At 41.2% G+C, this 23767-nt stretch overlaps 1 protein-coding gene across 1 annotated transcript; it reads right to left on the reverse strand.

The window, feature by feature from the left end:
• Nucleotides 1–1491: 1491 nt before the first annotated feature.
• On the reverse strand, nt 1492–23419 carry THBS1 (thrombospondin 1). The gene is made up of 22 exons (XM_063117726.1): nt 23082–23419; nt 22561–22655; nt 20219–20793; nt 19545–19620; nt 19066–19262; nt 17840–17962; nt 16371–16464; nt 14957–15130; nt 14281–14457; nt 13888–14061; nt 13426–13553; nt 13161–13313; nt 11665–11883; nt 11004–11111; nt 10221–10380; nt 9266–9384; nt 7767–8001; nt 6779–7006; nt 5661–5932; nt 4558–4655; nt 4286–4425; nt 1492–3563 (listed from the first exon to the last, which is right to left on the reverse strand). The coding sequence occupies exons 2-22, from the start codon at nt 22625–22627 to the stop codon at nt 3556–3558; spliced, it is 3525 nt and encodes a 1174-aa protein (XP_062973796.1). The 5' UTR covers nt 22628–22655; nt 23082–23419; the 3' UTR covers nt 1492–3555.
• Nucleotides 23420–23767: the final 348 nt, after the last annotated feature.

Genomic DNA, 23767 nt, shown 5'->3' on the forward strand with positions numbered 1-23767 from the left:
ATTTTTTAAAAACGTATTTGCCTTTCAACTTCAGTCGAGGCTGGTTTGTGAGCAGAGAAGGCCGTGTTGAGAAGCAGAACAGTGAATTTAAATCTGGGCTCTAGAATTGGATCCATGGAGCAGGAATGCAATTCATGGGCACATTTTTGTTATGTAAATTGCAGGAGTGATGAAACCTAAGCAGCCTTGGGATTGTGTGTCATTTACATGAACAGGGATGATCCCAGGATAAACCTTAGGTCTAGCTAAGGCTTGTGAGAGAAAAGGTGGCCGTCTCCCTCATGCTACACTCCCTATTGGTCTGCTAGGGGAGTGAGTCCTAGTACTCCTGGTAGCTGCAAGGGTCCTGAGTTCAGATATTAAAAGCAGGCTTGTATTAAGGCAGAGGTTGGCAATTGGGACAGGTTTTAAAGATCCAGGGCCCGTGCGCAGGTGGCCTGCGGCTAACAACACCTATGAGTGTAGCTGTAGTTATTAACGCTGATGCCATTAATTGAGATGGGGGCGGGGAGAGAGAGGAATCATCAAGAAATCTACTGCACAGATTCCAATCCTATTATTCAGAACAAATTGAGTTCTGCCATAAATTAAATCCGGATCATACATTACCCTGCCAGTTAAACAGTGCTGAATGAGTGTAAATGCCACACATTTCTCCCTTGCTGCTGGTATAGCTGAAACATACTTTTTAAATAAAATGTTGAAAATGGGACCATACTAGAAGTTAGGAGGTTTACAGGTAATTAGTATAGGTTGATGGCCACTAGATTAATGTAGCCATGCAGAGAGTAGGGATTGATACAATTAGTTCTCATTATGAAGCTATTCAGCTATAAGCTCTTACACTTTCACCAGTAGCTTGAACATGTAAAATGGATTAGAGGTAAGAAACATTTACACAGCATTCTTCCAAAGAAAATGGCAAATAGAACTAGCATTGAGCAAGTGCTGCCACCTGTTTTTATAGGATCCGTAGGAAAAAGGAAAACATGAAACCAGACACAAAGATTGTAAATATAGATTTCTGTATTTTTTTTTAATTGTTTCTGGTATGTAGGAAACATTATTGTACAATTTACACAGCTTTAAAGTTGTAAAATGGTTAAAAATGTGTACAAAATATGCTCAGTTTTAGAAAAAGTATATACTAATAGCATCAACACTGGGGAGGGGAAGCAAACAATTCTTCAATTCAGTGTGCAAATATTTTATAAAAATAGAAACACTACAGCTCTACAGGTAGCATTTCCTGATAAATTATTTAAATAGCTTATCTACACAAATAGGAGATTAACTATTCCAACAGCAATGAAAAAATAATTTATACAAATACAAGGAATGGTATATAAGATGACGGGGAGAAACAATCTAACACACTTTCATAAATTGTTCTCAGCATTGCTTCAATGCTGTTTTCTAAATGGGAATATGTGTTTTTTTGGGGGGAAAACACCCATAATTTTGACTATGTACAACTTGCAATCTTTCCCCCCTCCTTAATACTACAGTAGCTTTAAATTTTGTTAGATATTTAAAATCTGCTTGATCCAAAGGTTTTCTCTCTCTCCTTTTCTCAGTCAAACAACAATGAGGTAATATTTGTACGTAAAAGTTTCACCTTTGACATTCTTTTTTTCCTAGTAGGAAGCAGCTTGTAGATAAAGTTATGCTGCCCCTGAGCAGTCTTTAAACAATGCTCCTGAAACCCTACCCGTGAGGCACTTCTACTTCTGCAACCACACATTGGTAGCTGAGGCGTGTGATCTGTAGAAGTCAGACAATGCGTATGCCATGTCTTCCTTTAGTCTGCAGCCTCCTCAGGGTTGGGATTTTCTTCTTTGCCTGGTACACTGACTAATACAAATGTACCATAATCATATACCAGTATTACAAACATGATAAAGGCAACAATCCACTGGGAACGTCTCTTGTGCAAAGCCTGTTGAAACCAATAAGAGTTTAGACTGAAAGTGGATTGTGACCAATGTTAACCGAAAGCTCTCTTGCATCCTCTCTTGGCAGATAGGAGAGACAAGGACAGTCAACGTTTAAACATTTTTGTGGTTTGGCAATGCAGCAGTAAGTAGCCCTCTAGGGTACTTTGCCAGCTGTCTTGTACAGAAGAAGAAAGGAAAACTGAGAACAAAACGTAAATTTAGCCCCACCCTACTGCTTTCCTTTTTTCTTTCCTTTTTTATACCCCACATTGCTTATGGGAAACATTATCTCTGCAGCTAAAGCATCTTCATACACAACTGTCTAGATTCACTACGGAACAATAAATAACCTGTATTTACAATCTTACAGTCATGGAGTCATGTAGCAAAATGATTATGTGGATAGTCTTGACGCATTGTTTCTGTTTCAATCTATAGTCCTTCGTTATTCATAACAGACAGGATAGGTAAAAAATAAATATTTTACTCTTTCTTTTTTATCTACAGCCTCTTCTACAAAAGTCAATGTTTTAAAAACTAGAAAAAATACCAAAACAAATAAACAAACAAAAACTCCATGGCATTTTGTAGAAAAGCATTTTGTATTTAATTGTGTTTGTCACTTTTTGTGCCTTCGTAACCATAACAAAAGAAATAAACATAGTTCTTTGAAGCCAATACAAGTGCTGAACGGAGATGAAGACGCTCCTTGGCACCTTAATGTTCTTGTTACATCTGCACTAGCTACCTCTGGAATGCAACCTGTAGATGCAAGTTATCATACGACGGCACATGTAAACTTGCTCTTCTCCTCTGTTCCTCTGAATCTCTTTTCTTACCAAGCTCATGCAATCCAGTGTGCCAATATAATTGTTCCTGTTGCCCCACAATGGAATTCTTGAAATTTAGTTAATGCTGTATGGGACTAGCCAGCTAGCTTTCCTATGTACTGAAGCAAAGTAGTTCCCTATTAACTGAAACAGAGTAAGGCTGTCATCCTATGCACACGTATGTGGAATAAATCCTATTGAATTCATTGGGACTTGCATCTGAGCAAACATGCATAAGATCACGCTGTTAGACAGTATGTAACAGTCCCTCCAATTTACTTGGATATAAACCCCAGGGAGCATAGTCCCTTTTCAGAAAGTGATGCAGTTGCCTCTAAGTTCTGCTAGTCTTTCTCCTGTCCCTCTTCTATAAGTTGATGTGTATAGTTAGTTTTTAAGTAGTCCACAACACGTCATAAAAATGTTCTTATTACAAAAGTGCTACTCCAATGGACCTCCAGTTAAAGAAAAGCAGTGACAATTGCCCAGGTGCACAAACGCCTTTCTTACAGAAGTGACTATTTGCTCCTGAGGCAAGGAATGTTCTTATTCACAAAAGACATTTCTTTTCTTCTCTGCTAACAGAGGTCAGATGGGAAGTGTACTTTGCTGTATTTTCTCTCTCAAAAGCATTCTCTTGAGGCAGGTCATGTATTTGAGTCTCTATTTGATGAAGCCAGAAGAAAGGAAAGAGGAAAAAAAATGGTCCCAGGGTTTGTAGAAATTAAACATTTCAGAAGGTGCAATACCAGCATTTTGAAATAATCTCTGTATGAACTGCTTTGTGATCATGGATCTGCAAGAAAAAAGGGGAAAATAGCAAATTGTCACTATTATAATTAAGGAGCTACAATTAGACGACAGATTCGAAAGCAGGTCTTTGTGTGTTTATTTTAAGTCTTGACTATTAATTGCATATTTCTCTTTCAAAATGTGGGATCACACCTAGGAAATTGTAGGTGATTTTTTCTAAACTCCTGCTGGCATCAGTAGTTTAGATAAAGTGATTTAGTTTGTGTGTGTCAGTATAGCGGATGGTAGAAACAGATTCTAATTCATTAACTCCATTTAAAATGGCAAACCATGTGCAACACTTCCCCTTGCAGCCCCCTGTGCCTCCCAAATTTTTCTCCTTCACCCTCCAGAGCCAATTATTGGGGGGCTGCAGGAGGGGGGTGGAATCTGGTTCACTAACCGATCATGTTCCATTGGTGGATGGAACAGTTAACTACAATTCAATGACTTTAACATCCTTCTTTGAATTAAATATTAAACACCACAATTTCCAAGCAGATGGTATTCACTATTAAATGTTCTTTCCTGTGCAGTTCTACACACAGATAAAAGATGCAACCCAAGAACTTGCAAATTATTTTAAAAACCTTCTGAATTCATAAAGCTAAGTGATGATATAGATAGATAGACAGATAGATGTATTATTTTCACTAAAAGAAAGTTCCCAAGGAGTTACTTCAGTGCATTGCAGAAAAATGAACTATTGTTAGTGTGGATTCTTACCTCTACACTCATATTTAAGATCTGAGAAGAACACCATTTCTTGAGAGAAGACAAATAATCCTAACCGACCACCAGCGTATGTTTTGTCATAGATTGGTCCAGAATCAGCCATGATCTTCTTTCCTTCAAACATTACAACTCTGCAAGGAAGAGCAGCACTAATTACTCTTACGCATATTATAGTATGTTTGTTCTGCAGCTATGAAACTAGCCATTGTCCAAAGGGTATTTGTCCTTCTCAGATTGTTTTAGTAGCACTCTGTGATGCTTACCTGATATAGCCAGTCTTTGGTCTGTGACTGAGACGCCATCTGTAGGCAGTGAAATCTTTCCAGCCTTTGTGATGAGGGTCATGCCACAGAGTCCGCACCTGAAAGGTACACATATGGCTGAGTTATGTACTGAAATCATGCTTTTGCAAGACCTTGAGTTCAATTGAATGCTTGGAATGCACTTTCAAACATGACACAAGGGGGGTGGGGGTGGGGAAGAAACATGTCCAAAGAAGTTGTGTTATTGAGTGGCTTAATAGTATAACAAACAAACAAACATGCTCAACGGTCTTGGGCTTCCTGTTTCACATGCTTCTCCATTTCATCTGTATTGACTGAATACCCAGAGGGGAAATATGGAGGCCTCCCAATATGTGGCATGCCTTTTCTCCTCTGGAGAAGATGCACAAGACTGATTCTGTGCAAGACAGAAAGGCACAGGGAATAGGAACTATGTCAACTGTTCTTCCTGTTCCACCTACTTATTACATCTGGACTAGCTTTAAGTGAATTTATTTATAAAGGAATGCTGTTAATCAAAACATTCAAAGAAAATCACTATGATAATAATGGCATTCTGAAAGGCAATTCACATAATACTTTTGTAAGGCAGGATCTACATTACTGCTTTAAAATGGTTTTTAACAGTAGTGACAACTTTTGGGCCCAAGACACACTCCATGTACAGTTTTCAATGTGTCATAGCCTGCTTGGTGTAGATCTGGCCTAAGTTAACAGTTCCAGTTATGGTTAGGTATGGTCTCATGTGGAAAAATATAATAATTGAATCAGCAACCATAGAAATAAACACCAATTTCTAAAATCACAATGGCCAGGAAAAGTGCTTCTCACTATATGTACTTGTGAAGCTACCCCTTCCAATGAAAATGCAGGAAGGCCTTTACGTAGGAACTCCTGTTATACATTGGAGTGACCACAAGGCTCTTGCTAGGAGCTCATGTGTTTTTACATTTCACTTTAGTTTATAGTCATTGTTCAAATCAGATTTTTATTTCCCCATGGCAGATCCTTCCTATATTTCACTAACATTTCAAGGATCTCAGAAAGGCAAGATACATGTCTTAAGAGAAACTATCTCTTACCTGTCCAGTAGTATTTCCAGTGTGCCACAGTGCATTACGAAGGTGTATTCCAGGACCCGTGGTGGAATTCACTACTTTGATAGAAAGACCTGAATATCCCTGAGCTTTAGTTGGCTCTGGATCCCAGTAAGACTGAGTGATTTGCTTCCACATAACTACATAAAAACGGCTACTGGACTGATATCCAAACACAAAGCCAGCATAGTCATCATCCCTTTCTGTATTAATGAAGAATGTACCACTGAAATCAACAGCATTAAATTCATCAAAACCTGGATAAAGAAATAAAATGTGACTGTTAGCATTCTTGTAATTATCTTAAACTGTTTTCAGAATTACATGTTCCCTCATGCATTACAGATTAATTTTTTTATAGTGTAAAAATGGACCTTTTAATTAACAGCTTTATACCTCATTCAGCTACAAGATATTTGGATTCTATTGTCCTTTGACCACTGGTTTTCAAATGACTCTTTGATGGACAGAGGGATTTGCTTTGATATCGCAATGCAGGCAAGTTGTGCCCTCTCCCCCTCTGGCTACTATTGTCTTAGCTCAGGAGTGGGTAACTGGCCTGGGATGGGGTGCTGGATGACCACCACCCCAGACCTTCACAAGCTGAATGAGGTCAATGGGCATGGTCACACCCCCATTCAGGCCATGGCCAAAGTGCCAGCTGGAGAAAGCCTGTGCATAGTGAAGCCAGGTCCCTGACTGAGGTGGCGGCTAAAGGAGCGCTCCTCCAACAAGAGCCTCGATTTGGGCAACTTTTCTGCCTTGCATCTTCCTGCAAGGGTGGATGGGTGAAGGGAGTGGGGGTTCTGCTGCAGGGTAACCCCACTAGCCTTCGGGGGGGGTGGCTTTGAGAGAGGCTTCACTCAAGGTTCCCCATCCATCCCTTAGCTGCTCTGATGGCAGAGGCAAGCTGGGCTAAGCCACCAGGAAGGAATGTTGTCTTTAGAATTTGAACTCAAAAGTAAATGTGGCCACTGTATTGGCTAGAAACATGGGCTTTCAGCTGAACTTCGATGGCGGTGGAGCAGAACCTTTTAGTGAAAAACAACTTCCTATTTACATAAACGTGGTGAACACAGAAAGGTTCAAAATCGTCTGCTTACCAACTGCAAGGCCAGGATCACAGTTGACAGTCTGAACCAACTCTTTGCCTTGGTGACGAACAACCCAGTTGGGATCAATCTGAGATGTTCCCTTAGGATCCAAGGGAACCATCTGAAATCTACGGAAGTCTGTCTCACTGATGTCAATGTTCTCAGGGCAGATGTCATTAATGTCTAATATCTTATCATTGTCAAAGTCATCTTTACATGCATCTCCACGCCCATCACCTGTCCAAAACAAAAGGCAGGGGGGATAGTGGAGGGATCAGGGGAAAAATAAAAAAGTGAGCATTTGAACAGGAAAGGCACCACATTTCAGATTTGCACCATGTTATCTTGAAATATCTATTGTAATTAGCCCTTCTAAAGAATTTAGTTGAGATATTGCAACCACCTTAACATCTACACCAGTTACATTAAAAATTGCTATCCAAGGGGCAAATCTGCTAATTTCCTTACAATATATTTTTTCCTCTACCTACATCCTCATATTCTGTTTTAGATACTGCCACAGGTCCAAAGCTCCAAAGTTTTACACATCTGTACATGAAGCCCCGTCTGTGCAAGTCTCCCCACTATATGATTGAACGGGGCAGGCTCATTCTCTTGCAATTCCCAGTCTGCTAAAGCGACTGGGGAAGTCTTTGCTTGCATGGAGGTTCTGTGCACACATTGGGTGTCTCATATGCCAAAAACAAACAAACAAAAACAATAATAACAACAACCCAGTAAATCTAATTAAAGGTAATATTTGCCAGGTTAATCAACAAATATTGATTTATGCATAGCAAAAAATATTGGCTTCCAGTGTGTTATTTTCCACGTTAAGGAATTCTACATTTGAAAATTAAGCAGCACATATATTCTTACTAGTAAGGATTTTTTTTTTTTTGGTAAATGATGAAACACTACACTATGTATCTAGTTTAATGTTAACCAATCCTGCCTAGTACACTTCGAGAATTTGATGGTGGGTTATTTATTTTACCATCAGAATCAAGTTGGTCTGGATTAGGAACCAGTCTACAATTATCTTTGTCATCAGGGATGCCATCATTATCATCATCATGGTCACAAGCATCTCCTTTCCCATCCTTGTCATGGTCAGCTTGATTAGCATTGGGCACGTAGGGACAGTTATCAAGATTATTTTGATGGCCATCTTCATCAATGTCCTGGTTGCTATCACATTTGTCACCAATGCGGTCAGAGTCAGAATCCGTCTGGAGGGAAAATGGAGGAACTTGTTAAAGCAAGCATCGAAAGGGCCCTGACTAGTACGAAGGTAGCAATAAGAAGCACCTTGAAAGATTGCTGCTATTAATTTAGGCTCAGACATGGTCTAAACCAGTGGGTTTTTGGTGAAGTTTAGCATTAGCATTGTCTGTTGTTCGACTCTTTTAATGAAAGGGCTCTTTCCAAAGTCTAACTGAAGCATAGGGATATTAAAAAATAGGGTTTTATATTGTAAGCATCCTTTTAACCAATGGTGCCCACAGGGTAACATGCAGGACAAATCTAGATTCCACCAATTTACTGCATTTTTGCTGAGACCATTCAAGCATTCAAGTTATGCCCCTGAAGCTATTAATCTTACTGTCTTGTACAAGACAGGACTGTACAAGCTTCACCTACTGCTGTCTTCTTAGATCTAGAAATTAAATGGGTGGGGTTGGATTTTCCCCTTCTTTCTCCGCCATTAAACACAGGCAAAGATTAAGTGTGCGTGCATATGCTGGAATATGCCTTGAGCTTTTCTAATAGAAAGGAAAACGTATTTGTGATGTAAGTGTTCTGTACAGTGTTAGCTTTTGTCCTTAACAAAACATCTTGTATGTGCATTTATGTGAAACCAAATGCACTCCACTCCACATTCTTAGCTTCAGGTCATCTTGTGTCATGGATACCTTTCTTGCAATCCCTTCCTACATTGTTCAGCATATATTCTGCTCTAATGCTAAATATCTACAATATGAGTGTTAAAATTGTACTGTAGTGAAGGTTCCTTTATCTTAATTAACCTGCGTTTAATAAAAAAATGACCTCTGTGCTGGTACCAGAGATCTCTCTTCCCAATTATTAGTTATACTTATAGTGCTAGCTGATGTGGCTGCAATACAAAATAGAACATTTCATGGTTATCCATGCAATTTACCTATTCACAGAATGTATTGCATCTAAGAAGACATACTTAAACATTTTTTGTACTCATGTGCCTCATGTATTTTGTGAACCGCCCAGAGAGCTCCGGCTATTGGGCGGTATAGAAATGTAATAAATAAATAAATAAATAAATAAATAAATAAATGTATTTGAAAAAAAAAATCCAGATATATCCCAGTTAATAACACTTGTGTTCTATTTTGATTCAGCTGCCAATTGACATATGTTGCAATGGTATGTGTGACAAATAGCAGGCATCAAAGGAGGAAATAAAAACTTGAATGTCCAAGTGCAATATTTTTTAGCCCAAGTTATTAAGCTGACCTGATCTGGATTGTGTTCCATAGGGCAGTTGTCACACTGATCTCCAACACCATCCAAGTCTGTGTCTTTCTGATCCACATTGTACACATATTGGCAATTGTCTCTTTCATTAAGAATGCCTAAAAATGGAAAGTAAATAGTTTAGATATTGTAGTGACTTCAGTATCATAATGATACTGAATGTCTAAGTGATACAAAGTTTCTCTAGTCATGCTATTACTAAAGGAAACCAAGCTTAAAAGCCCATCTGTCCAGCATGATCTAAAGCAGGGATCTATGTTGCTGAACTGTAACTCTCATCATTCTTTACCAGTGACTATGATGGCTGGGGATAATGGGAGTTGCAGTGCAACAACATCTGGAGGGCCACACATTCCCTTCCCCATGATCTTTAGCAACACTGTTACAACTGACACTAGCTAACAATCCTGTGGCCATAAAATAACAACAACCATTAATCGCCTATATCTCCACTATCCAGTTAGGACTGAGTGGCTCAGGTATAACAAATACACATGTGCACTAAAAAACTGAATAATGGTAAGTAGCCCTACCATGAGGCAAGATAAGGCAGTGGCTAGCATAAATAGCAGATTTGGGGCATCATTAAGGGAGACACGGGACACAATCCATGGGGCAGTTCTGCACCAGCTCCAATGAAATGAAGAATAGTCCTCATATAGATTTAATCTAGTAGACTAGGTATCTATAATATGATTTATTATTAATCTGGGACCGTATGTCAAAGCGGTCTGAGAAGGCAGCTCATATTAATTTCACTGGAACTTGCATAGAACAATGTCTGGAATAACCTACAAATCTCAGGGCCCAACATATTCAATCAATTAGATGAACAGAATTTCACATCAGCAGTTGGTTTTTGCCACTCTGTAGATAACTAAAACAGGTGCATAATAACATGGCAGATACAAGAAGAAGAACTACAAAACTGTACCATCTCCGTCAATATCCACAGCACAGGCATCTCCTTCTCCATTGTTATCAGTGTCTATCTGATCAGGGTTGTGATTGTAGGGGCAATTATCACAGCGATCACCAACATCATCCCTATCATAGTCGTATTGTTGTGGGTTGTAAATGAATGGACAGTTGTCCTGTAGAAGAAAGACAGATTTGAAAGTCATGTTAAAAGCACACATCCAGCTTTGACACCTGCATTTTTAGGTTCATATATGATTTACTAAATTGATTTCTTAGAATAAGGATGAGAACAGCTGCACATTTCTTCCTTCTTCATATGAAAGAGAAGTACTAACTCCACAGTTGTGGTGAGTGGACAGCATCCATCTTTCACTGCAAAAGCTGACACTTTACACACAGTTTTTATTCTCAACCTCAACTCCAGATACACAGTTTAAGCAACTCTATAAAAAACTTGAGACTGTTTTCATTTTACATCATGGGGTCATTCACTCATCCTCTTTTGCACTGTTAGATGGGCAGAGCATTGATAGGAGAGGAGAGGAGAGGGGTGCAGTGGTGGATCCACCAGCTTCTGTGCCCTAACATTTTGTTGCAGGCAGTGCAGGAGATGGGGACAGCTTTTTCCTTTTTCCTTCCATTGACTGCAATAGGAAGGAATTCACTACGTCAGCCCAACATTTCACTAAATGTGCCTGCAATTTCCAACAATGCTTTTCAACTTTGAGTTCTGCAGATAGCTCTAAGCTAAAAGTTTAACTTACAGAAAGAACATAAATGTTTCTGTTAGACTTACCCTGTCATCTACAATATTGTCATTATCATCATCACTGTCGCAGGCATCACCAATTCCATCCTTATCATAGTCTTCCTGCCCAGAATTGGGAAGGTTGGGGCAATTATCCTGCAGAAAAGAAAATGCACAATTATTTGTTATCTAGGTTTACATTTCTCATTGCCCACCAAAGGGGTATTTAGATTACCAAGGCATGGTACTTGCCATGCATTTAGCTTTTTATTTGTGATACTTTCAATCCATAGCACCATTCAAATTTACTCATAATTACTAAGAACGATGTGTGCTTTCAGATGCATTGTAAAGCACTTTCCCTTCTATATGCATTTTTGAATGCAATTTCATATAGTTTTGCACCCAATTTACCCAATATATGCTTTTTCGTATGCTCTTGTCCCCAATGTAGACATTTTTGTATGCTCCTGTCCCCAATATAGACAATTTCCCCTAAGGTATACATTTAATACATATTTCTTGATCAGAGAATTGCATCATGTAATTCAGGAAAGTGGGGAAAAGAAGAAGAAGAATTGCATTCTGCTTCACATATTAGTTTGGGAAGTGTGAATTACGTTAGTTCATATTAAAATGCAAACAAAATGAATTTCTTCCGAGTAGTTCTAAAGGGGATATGTGAGAGATAATGCAGAAATATGCTTACCTTAGTGCAGTGGTATGTAGCATTAGCAACACAGGGAAGGTTCACATTTGGCCATCCGTCTAAGTCTGTGTCTTCTCCGCAGATAATACCATTACCAGCATAACCTGGTCTACATTCGCAGCGATACATGGGATCACTGAAATGGCCAAGGTAAATGCACCTGGCGTGCTTATTGCAGTCATGAGTTCCATCAGCACATGGGTTACGTGGTTTGCAGACCTAAGGGATACAAATTTATTCTGAATACACTTGCAAAAATGTCTCTACCCCATTCTTCTTTTGAGACATTAATGCAAAAGCAATGTATGGAAGTTTTCAAAAAGAACACAGAATGCTTCACCATGGATACAGTAGCCAATTATGATTTTGCTCAAATCTTTTTTCTTTAAGAGAACTAGGCATGTACATTTCTATACAATATTTAGTGACTGACTGAGGCTTGGATCTTAAGTTGATTGTCTGTTCATGTAAGCGGGTGGTGTGGGTGGGGCTATTTCCATCAACTCCACCCTTCCTCTGCAGCTCCCTGCACCTTATTCCACACTCTTCCTGCGAGTTTGCCAACCCCCAGGAGCAGATTTGCAGGAAACGCAGAGGGAAGTGAAAGCTCCATTCCATCATGTAAATTTTGTTTAATTTCCAGAAGGAAAAGTAGGATCCAAGTTTTGATGTGTAATGGGTGAGCAATTTGTGGCCCTCCAAATGTTTTGGCCTTCAACTCCCATCATCCCTATTTGCTGTGCTGGCTATGGCTGATGGGAGTATTGATGTGAAGATGTGAAGAGTATTCTTATACATACCATGACGCATGCACTATGCTGTTGCATGTAATACTTAAGAAACATTCATTCTTAATTCATTTAATTGAAGCACATGGTATATACGCAATCATCATCATCATCGTCATAGGGTCCGTCCACACAACCAAGTTCTTCCAAGACTATGTACGTGGGTACACAACCTCATGGAGAAAGGCTAGTATGAACTAGGCCAGAAGTGAGCAGAAGATAGATCTCCAGATGTTTGTGACTTCAACACCCAGAAGCCCCTGCCCACATGGCCAATAGTCAGCAATGTTGGGACATAACATCTGGAGATCTACTTTCTGCCCACTAATGAAGTTGGCTGCATAGGCTAGGAGCCTTTTCTACCATTGTGGCTGCTGGAAAAGAGCAGCTGTGTTCACAGAAATTGTTGGTTGTTTCCTGTGTGTACAGCTTGATTCAAATGAGCCATTGTCCATATAAATGAGCAAAATCAGACAGAAAATTTGTCTATGAGCAAAATCATACCGTTGAATGTAGCAGGGTGAACCTACCCTCAGAATCATTTCTGGTATTGAATAAATACATGCTCTCCTTTCAGAGAACTTTGATTTATAGAATCATGTACAGAATGGGTTCTTTCCCTTCTAGTCATGCCAGCATGTCATAGATCCAAAAAGGGATGGAGGCTTTATAAACAGGGCTGGGAGCCATTTGGTATTTTGGCAGTACCTGTTTGTTTGCTATTGCATTCTCCACACCTCGACCATAGGGCTGTTTTCCAGTAAAACGTGGTGGGCAAGGCAGGCAATGGTACCCAGGCTCAGTATTCTCACACCTGTGCACTCCTCCAAGGACAAAACAGGCATCGGGGACCTCTTGACACTGAAGCATGAATGATTGACAGAGGAGAAAAGGTTAGTTGTAGGTTGACTTGCATATATTTCAAACTTTTTAACCTGGACTTTAATGAAATAAAGAATTCAAGTCCCCTTACCTCATCAATATCTTTGCATTTAACCCCATTTCCATGATAGCCAGCAGGGCAGGCACCACATTTCCAGGAACCATCAGGAAAACTAGTACACGTAGTTCCCGCAAAGCAAGGGTTAGACAGGCATCCATCTGGAAGAAGACAGAAGTGGGATTCAAGAACGTTATTGGCCTCATGCAGGATAACAATGGCAAGCAAGCTAGATTAATTGCACAAATACTCTTGAGGGCTCTGTATGAAAGTACTCCCTCTTTAATGTTACTTTTCCTACCCTGATAGTTCTTGGCCATTTTCTAATCTAAATTACACTCGTGAGAAATAAGATCAATATTGAGTAGCATGCAGCTAAGATGTGGCTGTATCTCAATTTTTTTCTTTGAGACAATTTAGATAGTTACATCCCATAGTGTTCTGAAGATGGCCCAGCAGAGCAAACAAATGCTGTTTTATATGGCAGTGACTCACCAATTGGGCAATCCTGCTTGTTGCAGATCTGGGTGTCCAAAGTGTCTCCAATACAATCCTTCCCTCCATATTTGGGCTCAGGATTGTTGCAAAGACGGCCACGCTTCTGTACACCTCCTCCACATGTGACAGCACAGGTGTCCCATGGTGACCAAGGTCCCCAGTTCCCATTTACTAAAGAAAAAGAAACATTCATTAGCAACATAAGAATCCAGAAAACAAAGCACAAGTACGCCAGCCAGTTTCATGTATCCTCAAAAGACAGATATTAAAACCTTAAATTCACATCATTGCATATTGTTTTCCTTTTTAACGATTGCCAAAATTAGCTGATTTAACAGAATATGTAATATTAGAAAAGTTTGACAAACCAGTTTTTAACACAAAGCTTACTTGGGCAAGGACTTTTCTGGCATGGAATGTTTTCTCTTGCTTCTCCTTCACAGTCTTTGCCACCCATCTGAGGAAGTGGAGAGTTGCACAGACGGATTCTAGTGATCACTCCAGTACCGCAAGTAACAGAGCAGGAAGACCAGGGGGACCAATGGCTCCAGGCACCATCCTGTTTGACTATAAACAGACATACCTGTTACCAGCTACAAAGAATCAGGTTTCCTTAACCAGTTAGTAGCATACTTCTACCACTAGTGAAAATATGGAATTGCTAATATTAGATTAAGAAACTAACATATGACAAAAATATATGGAGATATACAATAATAGAGAGCTCTGGCTATTGGGCGGTATAGAAATGTAATAAATAAATAAATAAATAAATAAATAATATATAGAGAGAGATGCCTCATACTTGGTAAACAGAATCATATTTTATTTGGTGCATGAAACCACAAGAAATGGTATATAGATTAGTATTTTCATTGAGTTTAGTAATCAACCATCTTATCAACTCCTCTTACTAGAAATGAATGTTTACACTGGTGTTACTTGCAGGCCACTAAACTGTGCTAAATGGCATGAAGCATTAATAACAGTTTCTCAGCATATTAATGCAAGCTCAAGGCAAGAATAGATTGTGCTTATTTTCTGCATAAAGAAATGAAATGCTTACATCTCTTGTCACATTCCTGCATGTTGCAGATCCGTGTTTGCACAGAGGAGCCTTCACAACGGTGGCTGATTCTGTCACAAGAGCGACCTCTCTGTTGAATCCCATTGCCACAGGTTGCAGAGCAGGTAGTCCATTCAGACCAAGGAGACCAAATGTCTTCTGCAGAGTCACTGACTATAAAGAGAAGCATTTACCAATGTGAATCCTATACAAGATTTCCACAACATATTCTGTGCTGAAATGTTTTTTTGCTTTTTTTAAGTCAAAGAGCTTAAATAGTTGTTTCTGTGTGAGCAACACAGACAGGATTTACATATTTAGGAATAGTCTTCATTGTCTTGCTTTATGTAATGTAACAGAATAGGCTAACAAATAAGCTTTCCCCCATTCTCAACTTCCAACTTCTTTGATCACCTAGATCACACAAGAATGCTTGTAAGAAATGATTTGAACCCAATTAAAGGTCATGGAGGCCTCGTGTTCATCATATTTTGTGGAGCCACAGAGCTCTGATCCATATACACTTCTGCAAGAAGCTATATATTTAGCCTGCTCCTGAAATCTTTTGTGACATAGTGATATTTTGTTCAGATTTCCTCAAATCAAGAAACAGCTATGTTTTTAAAGGGGCAAACCATTTTAAACAGTCCCAATTCAGGGAGAAGGATTGTTGTATACATTGGCAAACTCCCTGATGGTATGTTGGCAGTGCTGTCCATTTGGTTGTAGCCAATCTAGTCCTGCATGTATCACAACATAAAGCTATTCTGTAGAAGCACCATTAGTACTTGAAAGCAACATTTTTTAAAAAGAGGAAAAATTCAGATGCAACCACGTTTCAAATTCAGATTATATGTATCTTCAAGAAACAACTTGACATACATTTAGTATGGGAACTGGGACACCAGGAAAATCAGTTTAGGTTTTATAGAGTTCAGTGGTCTTTGGAATTTTGTACTATAAACAATTTTGCCTTGTTTAGTATGTTTATTTGAATAAATATATCTAAAAATGGTGTCCACCACTACTGGAATTTCTTTATCTTTTTTGTTTGGCTATCTTTAAACTGTCTCAAACTGGCTTAAAGTAAACAAATGTGCAGCATACATCTAAAACCTAATAACCAATACATTTACCGCGGTTGTGTGATAGTGTGCGTGAAAGTACTCGCTTCATATTTATAATGCAAATTCTTCATAGTTGATCTTGAATATAATGCCTGTTTAGAAGATGCCAACACCCTCATTTTAAAAGCTCAGACTTCATGCGTGCACGCACACATACTTTCCAAGGCTAATGACAATGGAATGCTATACCCACATAATGCCATTTAGAGTACATCTTAGCATGCAATTTCTAGTTATGCAGTGGAACTGATTACTGTCAAAAATGTTAAGACGCTTAAACTACTTACGCCAGCATCGTGGGCAGCATTCTCCATCAGGAACGGTGGCATTGGAACAAGGCATGAGAGGGCAAGACACTTTACGGCAGATAACGACAGAATTCTAGACAGGGAAAGATGATAGTATTAAACACATGCAAAAATCTAACATTTCACTTCAGAATGGCTAAATGCTACAGCCTATCAGAGATGTTTTAGAAGAGATTCAAGGCTAATCTAGATGTTGTGCAAAACATTATTCCAATTTTTTAAAAAGTAAAATGTTTAATAGCAGTCTTGGGAAACTGCGATCAGGAGTAGAAGGGCAGGGAGTGTCTTGTCTTTGACAGGAAGAAATGAAGGTAGCTGGGGACAGAGGTGACTTTGAATGGAAAACTGTGTATGTGGGGAGAGTTCAGCACAACTCACTAACAGCTCAATTTTATGCATGCTTACTGCCATTGAACTCAGTGGGACTTACTCTTAAGTGAGTGTGCATGAGATTGCTGCCTGGAATGCAAGTAATGTTTAGTTTGGCTGTTACTCATGTCTATGGAGGCTTAGGTTCAAAATGAACCTAATAAAAGTGTTTTAGTCATTCATAGCCCGGATTTCTTGACTTATTCCTTTCTTAATCTCAATCAATGGCTACTGCTAAATGTGCGAGTCCAATCTTGCTGAATAGCCTTCCAGATCTGGGCTCAAAAGGCTAGCAAAGATCCTCAAGCCAGATTTTTCTAGTTGATCATCTGAATTTCAATCAATTACATGGATGAAGATAAAATGGATTTAGTAGAGTTGGCTCAAAATCTAACAATCCACATTATAGTTGGATGTGCCTTTGATCTTATGCCAAAGAACTTCTCGACACAAGAATGAATGGTAACTAAAACAGTTTACACTTTTGCCAGTTCTTTTCTTTAAAGGATAAAAGATAATGTGTTTTTTGTAGCTTTAGAGACTAACATAACCAGAGAGCATAACAGATGGCAGCAGTATACAGAAAACCACAGTACTAGAATCCAAGTAAAAGTGAAAAGAAAGTAATTCCTACAGTTACTTTAGAGCTTACACTAGCATTCTGAATTTTCAAAAGGAAAGACCTGAATAGGTAAAACAGCCATTTTAGTAGATTTTGAGAAGGGTAGTCATGTTAATCTGCTGCAGCAAAGTTAGCAGAGTCCTGTGGCATCTTAAAGACTAACAAATTTATTACAGTGTTTCTCAGAATACACTTAATTGGCTTATGTATTATATTTTGGGGATATTGGAAATGATCAGGTCTGGATGTGGTATTATACCATAGGAGAACTTCATTGAGCCTAACCTTATTCTAAAGTGCTTTAGGGACTTTAAGACAACCTTAAAAGCATTCATGTAAGGAGGAGGATGTACCTATTTCTGTGCATCTATTTCTGCATAATGGATCACTAGGTGCATGATGGTGATAGTAAATCAAATATTCATACATTCTTATGTTTATAGTAAGGAATCCTTACCTGGCAAGTACATGTAGTGCAGGTGTCAGTGGTCCACTCGGCTGTGTTTTGGTACACATGTGTATTATGGAGGCATGCTCCAGGGCTTATCTGAAGACTGCCAACTAATTCCATAACGCCGTTCTTAAAAAGAAATAAAGAAAAGAGATTTTAATTAGATTTAAATAAAGGGGTTTAAGTCATTTCATTTCATTTATTATATTTCTATACTGCCCCATAGTATTGAACTCTCTAGGCAGTTCACAAGAGCTAAAAATCATTAAACTGCATTATAAAACCATTATAAATAGAGTAAAACCCATTCACATGAGGATATAAAACAGACAGCACACACAACATTTATCTAAAATAATCTAAAAGCCATGAACCAGAGACCATCCAGGACCTGATCAAAAAGACTTGTTATTTGCTGCCAAATGCTTGAGAAAAGGTGCATTTTTAACCTGGTGACAAAATGATTACAATGTTGGCGCCTGGTGGGCCTCATTCCATAAATGGCAGGGGGAGGGCACCACCAAGCAGGCCCTCTCCCATGTTGCCACCCTTCGAGCCTCCCTCAGAGGATGCTCCTAGACGAGGGCCTTGGATGCAGAGTGTAGTTTTGGCAGATAAGGAGTAAAGAATATGCTTTGACATACTTTACTTGTAAGTAAGTAGGTCCAGCTAATGTAAATGGATTATGCTTTCAAGCAAGTGCACTTAGGCTGCAACTCTGAACACTTACATTTGAATCTCATGGAACTTACTTCAAGTAAACATGCATAAAATAGTGCTGCATGGATCAAAGCCACAGGACCCATTGATATACACAAGACAGCCATTTATTTTCTCCATTCAGTTCCGCCCATATCATAAGTAAAAACCTCAGAGTTAACTAAGCTATATACAAATGCATATTTCAGCCACTAGTTCTGTGGCCATAGTGGCTGGAAAAAATGTCACTATAGTACTGAAAAAGTCTGCTACAGCCTGTATCTATCTACATATAGCTCAATTTACACTGAAGTTTTAGCCCACAAATGCCTAAGTTGGTCAATTTGTGGCCTACAAACAATCTTGGGGAAGTGGAGAGAAGGATCAACTTCCTATTTTCTTACCACAGTTAGTAAGAAGACTGCTATCTAGAATAAGGAATGGTTTGCATACAGAAAAACAGCAGCTGGCAATGAGCCCTTAGAGACCAATTGTCCTTCTGCTTCATTATTGTGCATTTAATCACCACTTACCACTTTGTGGACTGAATCTTGTAGTGTTGTGACCAGGGCACGCAGACTTTGCAGTTCTACGAACACATTGTTAAGTTCATCACAGGACAATCCACAGATTGCCTGAATGTCCTTGGTTTTATGGCCAATGTAGTTAGTGCGGATGGCTGGACGAGAGCCATTCATGGGATTGTCCAATTTAATAACTGTTCTGGTGGCTAAAGCAACAACAAAAATACATGCATATTATATATATTACTCTCAAACAATTTGAAAAACAGGACCTGAAGTTAGCTAAAAGGTATATAACTTTCTGGAAGGCAACAACTTCATAGTGTACAATAGTATGCAAAGTTTGTCTCAGCTGGTTCTTCTCAAATACATATGTTTAATATTGTCTTCCCTACCTGGCACCCTCCAGATGTGTAGCACTACAATTCTCACCCACCCTAGACTGTACAACCACTGGCAATGCAGTTGGAGGCATATTGCACACTTACAGCTTTCACAGCCTTTGTTCCTCAGGATGGCTTCCAGCGTCGTTCCAAACACGAACCGCACATTCTGCAGAATTCCCTGTAGACAGGAGAATTGCAACCTATTTATTTATTTATTTGTGACTTTTATATGCCACTGGGTATAGGAAAATCTATTATTAACTTCTAATTAAAAAAATGGAAGGACTGCATTACAAAGAAAATTGCACATTTCTAAAACGCGTCTTGTTTGCAAATTAATACATATCTTCATATTAAATTCAGCAATCCTGGAATAATTTAAGATTTAGTCCAAGTACTGAAATTAGGGAGTTTTTGTACATAAAGCTTTAAAAAGTTCTTGCTTTGATTGGATTTGTAATGCAAACATATAACCTATATTGGCCAGAATGCTTTCAAATGCCTCCCATTCACATTCAGAAGAGAAGGGGACCTGGCTCACAGATTATCGTTTTCAGACATGAGGTTTCAATCTTAGATATTTTTAAAAGTGTTAACAAGCAAAACATCAAAATGGTCCTGCCCTAACCCACCATAGATGGTAGTTCCTTTTTAATAGCAAAAAATGGAGAAGTCAAAGGCAGAAAAACATCATCCTCTTTGAAATTTGTTGCCCAAAGAGTCCAGGTAACTTCATCTAAGTAAACTCACAAAACTGCTTCCACAAGGCATCTCACCTGGAAGTTGTCATTGACTCCTCCTTTGGCAATACGGAGCCTGGCACTGCTGGCCAGGTCCCTGGTGAAGATGTTTTGAATAGGGATTTCCAGCTCAACATTCACCATCTTCTCACACCCCACGTACAGTTGAGCCTGATCCTCCTGGACAAAAAGGATGATGTTGTTCCATTGTGCAATGGGCAACTCAACATCCTCCACCGAAACTAGAGTCTGATTGCCCTCCCTGGGAAAGACACTCAAGTCCAAGGTTTTTGCCTTGCCGTTCAACACCAGTTTAAAGGCGTAGCCAGAGTTGTCCTTGCGCTCCACAGCCAGCAGGGTGCCAGGGCTCCTTTTCATTGGGCGAAGGTTAGCTAGCAGGATGAAGCCCTTCTCAGCTTGGATGGCATAAAGAATGTCTTGGAATTTGTGGTCAGGAATAGCAGGGATACGGTTGGCATCCTCAATGCGGTAGGCAGGGCTGGAAGTGTCAGGTCCCTTGACCAGATGCACCCCTGCTGCCTTGCGCGCTCCCTTGCGGCCAAAGCCAATCAACTCAAAGAGATCGAACACACTGTTATCATCACCAGACTCTGCCAAGAGAACAAGAGAAAAAGCGGACTGATTATTGTAGGCTTGGAATAGACTGCAGCTGCTGTTAGGAGGTGTGCCAAAGGAATATATTGAGGCCAAGTTCCTTGAGAAAAATGCTGTGCCACAAGCAGACAAATAATTCTGGGTTGCTCCTCAAAATCTATTCCATACTCAAATTCATATTAACTCTCTGACACCATTGTCTGGCTTCTCCAACAGGGTAGTATTAGTGGGGAGGCTGTAGCAGCTTCTGGCTTTCCATCACTCCAGCTTCTTTCCATCACTCAGTTCCTCATATGGGAACATCTCCCAGTTTCACCTCTTTGGCTGAACTTATGGGTTCAAAGGTGGAAAGAGAGAGCTTTATTCGAAGCGTAACCAAGCTCTTTTGGAAAGTCAGGAATTCCCTGGTAAGGCAAGTCCAGGAATTCTCCTCGCCTTCCCTGCCCTCTCAAGGGGCTCCAGCTGAGGCCAACTGGAAGAACGTGCACCCAAACAAATGGGAGACTCTGCTGAGAGAAGATGAAAAATGCCATGAGCCAGAACTGGCTGCGACAGCTTGTGTGGCGGTGGAGAACCAAAGGAATGAGCTCTGGGCGACAGGGAGAGATAGAGAGCCAGTTATGCATGCTCTGAGGTAAAAGGGAGACTGCCAAATCGGTGCGGCTAACAGAAGATACAAGGCAGTTATTATTAATTGTGCTACATATTGCACTCTATTTATTTTAGGTGTCTTAATTTATCTGTTTTCCTCTAATAACGTTTTTTACTTGAGGATCAAATAAATAAATTTAGAATACAGGGCAGCTTTGGAGGAGAGGCACGCCCCTCAGGACGGCACTGTGCATGGCCAAGCTAAACCTGATCTCAGTGCCAGGGATCAGACAGGACTTTCATCCAGTGCAGTGAACACTGCAGTAATCCAGCTTTCCCCACCTGGTGCCCTCCAACTGTGTTGGACCACAATTCCCAGAATCCCCCAGCCAGAGAGATTCTGGGAGCTGAAGTCCAACACAGCTGGAGGGCACTAGGGCAACTGGGCAGGCTTCTTTAACCACAACCAGCTTCGCCCGCGTTTGTGCGTCTGGTCCGGAGCGTCCCTGGCCCACAGTCCGCTGAGGGAAAGGCCCCTCTCCCCGCCCTTCTGCCATCCCCCGCCCCGCCACAACCTTCCAGGCGCCAAACCACACGCCAGTCGACGTACAGAACGAGCCCGCCAAGCCGGGAAACCCTGCGAGGAGGAGAGGCGGCAGGGCAGGGCAGGGCTCCGAGGGCCCCAGCGCGAAAGGCGCGCCGCCAGAAGGGCCCCGGAACGCGGCGCCCCCTCGTGCTCGGCGCCGCAAGAGCAGGCAAGAAAGCGAAGGCACGGGAAAGCCCACAGTCCCGGTAGGGCTTGTCGGGAATTCCGTCCCTCGGAGCTCAAGCGCGCCTCGTTGAAGAGTCGCGCCAATCTCGAACACAACAGGGGAAGCCGAGTCAAGCCCCCGGTCCACCTAGCTCAGCCCTGGCCGGCAGCGGTTCCCCGGGGTCACGGGCGGGAGTTCCCTCCAGTCCTTACTCGGACGTGCGCTCGCCTTAAGAAAGTGGCGCTCTCCAAGCTCCCCTGGCCGGGCGGTCATTTGTGCTCCACGAAAACCATCAGCAAGCCCGGACCGGCAAACACGTCCCCCTGCGCCCCACACCCGACCTATAGTCCGGACAAGACAAGAGACGCGTCTCCCCGCGAAGCCCAGTCGGAGTGCCTGCCCACCCCCAAATCTATTTACCTGGAATTCGGTTTGTCGCGCAGACCCCAAGCATCAGAAGGAGAAAGAGGCCACCTGATAACTCCATGGCAGAGATCTCGCCTCGAAAGAGCAACCTTGAAACGAGAAAGGGAAGTCGTAGCCTGGTCACTTGGAGGTCCCGGACAGCACCGGCACTAGCGCCGGAAAGCGGGCATGAAAAAGGGTCGTGGAAAGATAGAAGGGTCGTGGAGAGATGGAAGGGCGGCGGGGTGGTGGGTGGGTGGGGGCGGAGAGAGACCCAGAAGAAAGACGGGAGAGAAATAAGAAGTACAAAACCAGGCAGAGAGTGAAAAAGAAGGGAATGAACCATTTGAGGAGAGCAAGAAAGGACACAAAGAAAGAAAGAAAGGAAGGAAGGAAGGAAGGAAGGAAGGAAGGAAGAGTTGCCGGCTTTAGAGAAGAGCACTCCGGGTTTTTTATAACCACTTGATTTGTCTTTAGCCACTCGCAATATTACTGCAAAGTTGCAGCAGGAGGGAAGCTGTTTCTTCAGCACTTACCTTTATAGAAGGAGGTGACGGATCCCAAGAAATAACCAGCTCCGAGAACAAATATGTCCTGCAGCAGCCCAACGAAGTGCGATCAATATCCTTGTGAGGCGCGTGGACTCTCCGGTATGACCCTTAGTTGGGTTTTATGACTTCGGCGGTGTAGACCCTCGGAGCTCTGAATAATGCCCCCCCCCCCCCCGCAGGAGTCTCTCTCTCTCTCTCTCTCTCTCTCTCTGCAGTCTTGGAGCAGTCCGAGAGAGCGAGGGATCCTTGCTGCTGGTGGGTTGGGAAGGGTGAACAGTAGCCTGCAGCTCCCGCAGGTTTCCCTTGGCGATCACCCCTGGCTGCTTGCACTGGAGTGGCGGCAGCAGCTCCCCTGCCTTTAAGCAGTTGCTCGCACCCCTGAAAAAACTCTGCGAGCCAATCAGCAGCCGCTGGGCAGGAAGCGGGCTGGTGTTTATCCAGTTACCTCACAACAAGACAGAAACACACACACACACACCCTCCCCCAAATGCAAAGTGCGGTGGGGGTGGGGGGAGGAGGAAGGAGAGCTCCGCGTGGGGAGGAATGATGATCTGTTCAAGTCAAATGGTTCTGTTTTACCAATAGCATCAATGGGATGCTGCTTGCAGTACTACTACTACTACTACCAGCGCCAGGTTTCCCAGCGCAGCCACCACTTCACAAATACGTC

Source organism: Elgaria multicarinata, chromosome 2 (assembly GCF_023053635.1).
Source record: "Elgaria multicarinata webbii isolate HBS135686 ecotype San Diego chromosome 2, rElgMul1.1.pri, whole genome shotgun sequence".
In the NCBI taxonomy this organism is placed as follows: domain Eukaryota; kingdom Metazoa; phylum Chordata; class Lepidosauria; order Squamata; family Anguidae; genus Elgaria; species Elgaria multicarinata.

What these genes read in the sequence shown, in the direction of transcription:
- THBS1 (XM_063117726.1), bottom strand. Translation starts at nt 22,627, where the DNA reads ATGGAGTTATCAGGTGGCCTCTTTCTCCTTCTGATGCTTGGGGTCTGC. An exon ending in AAGATTCAGTCCACAAAGTG is followed by an intron (nt 17,963 to 19,065) that starts GTAAGTGGTGAT and finishes TTTCTTTTTAAG; the next exon opens with AACGGCGTTATGGAATTAGT. An exon ending in AATGCAAAGATATTGATGAG is followed by an intron (nt 13,314 to 13,425) that starts GTAAGGGGACTT and finishes TTCATGCTTCAG; the next exon opens with TGTCAAGAGGTCCCCGATGC.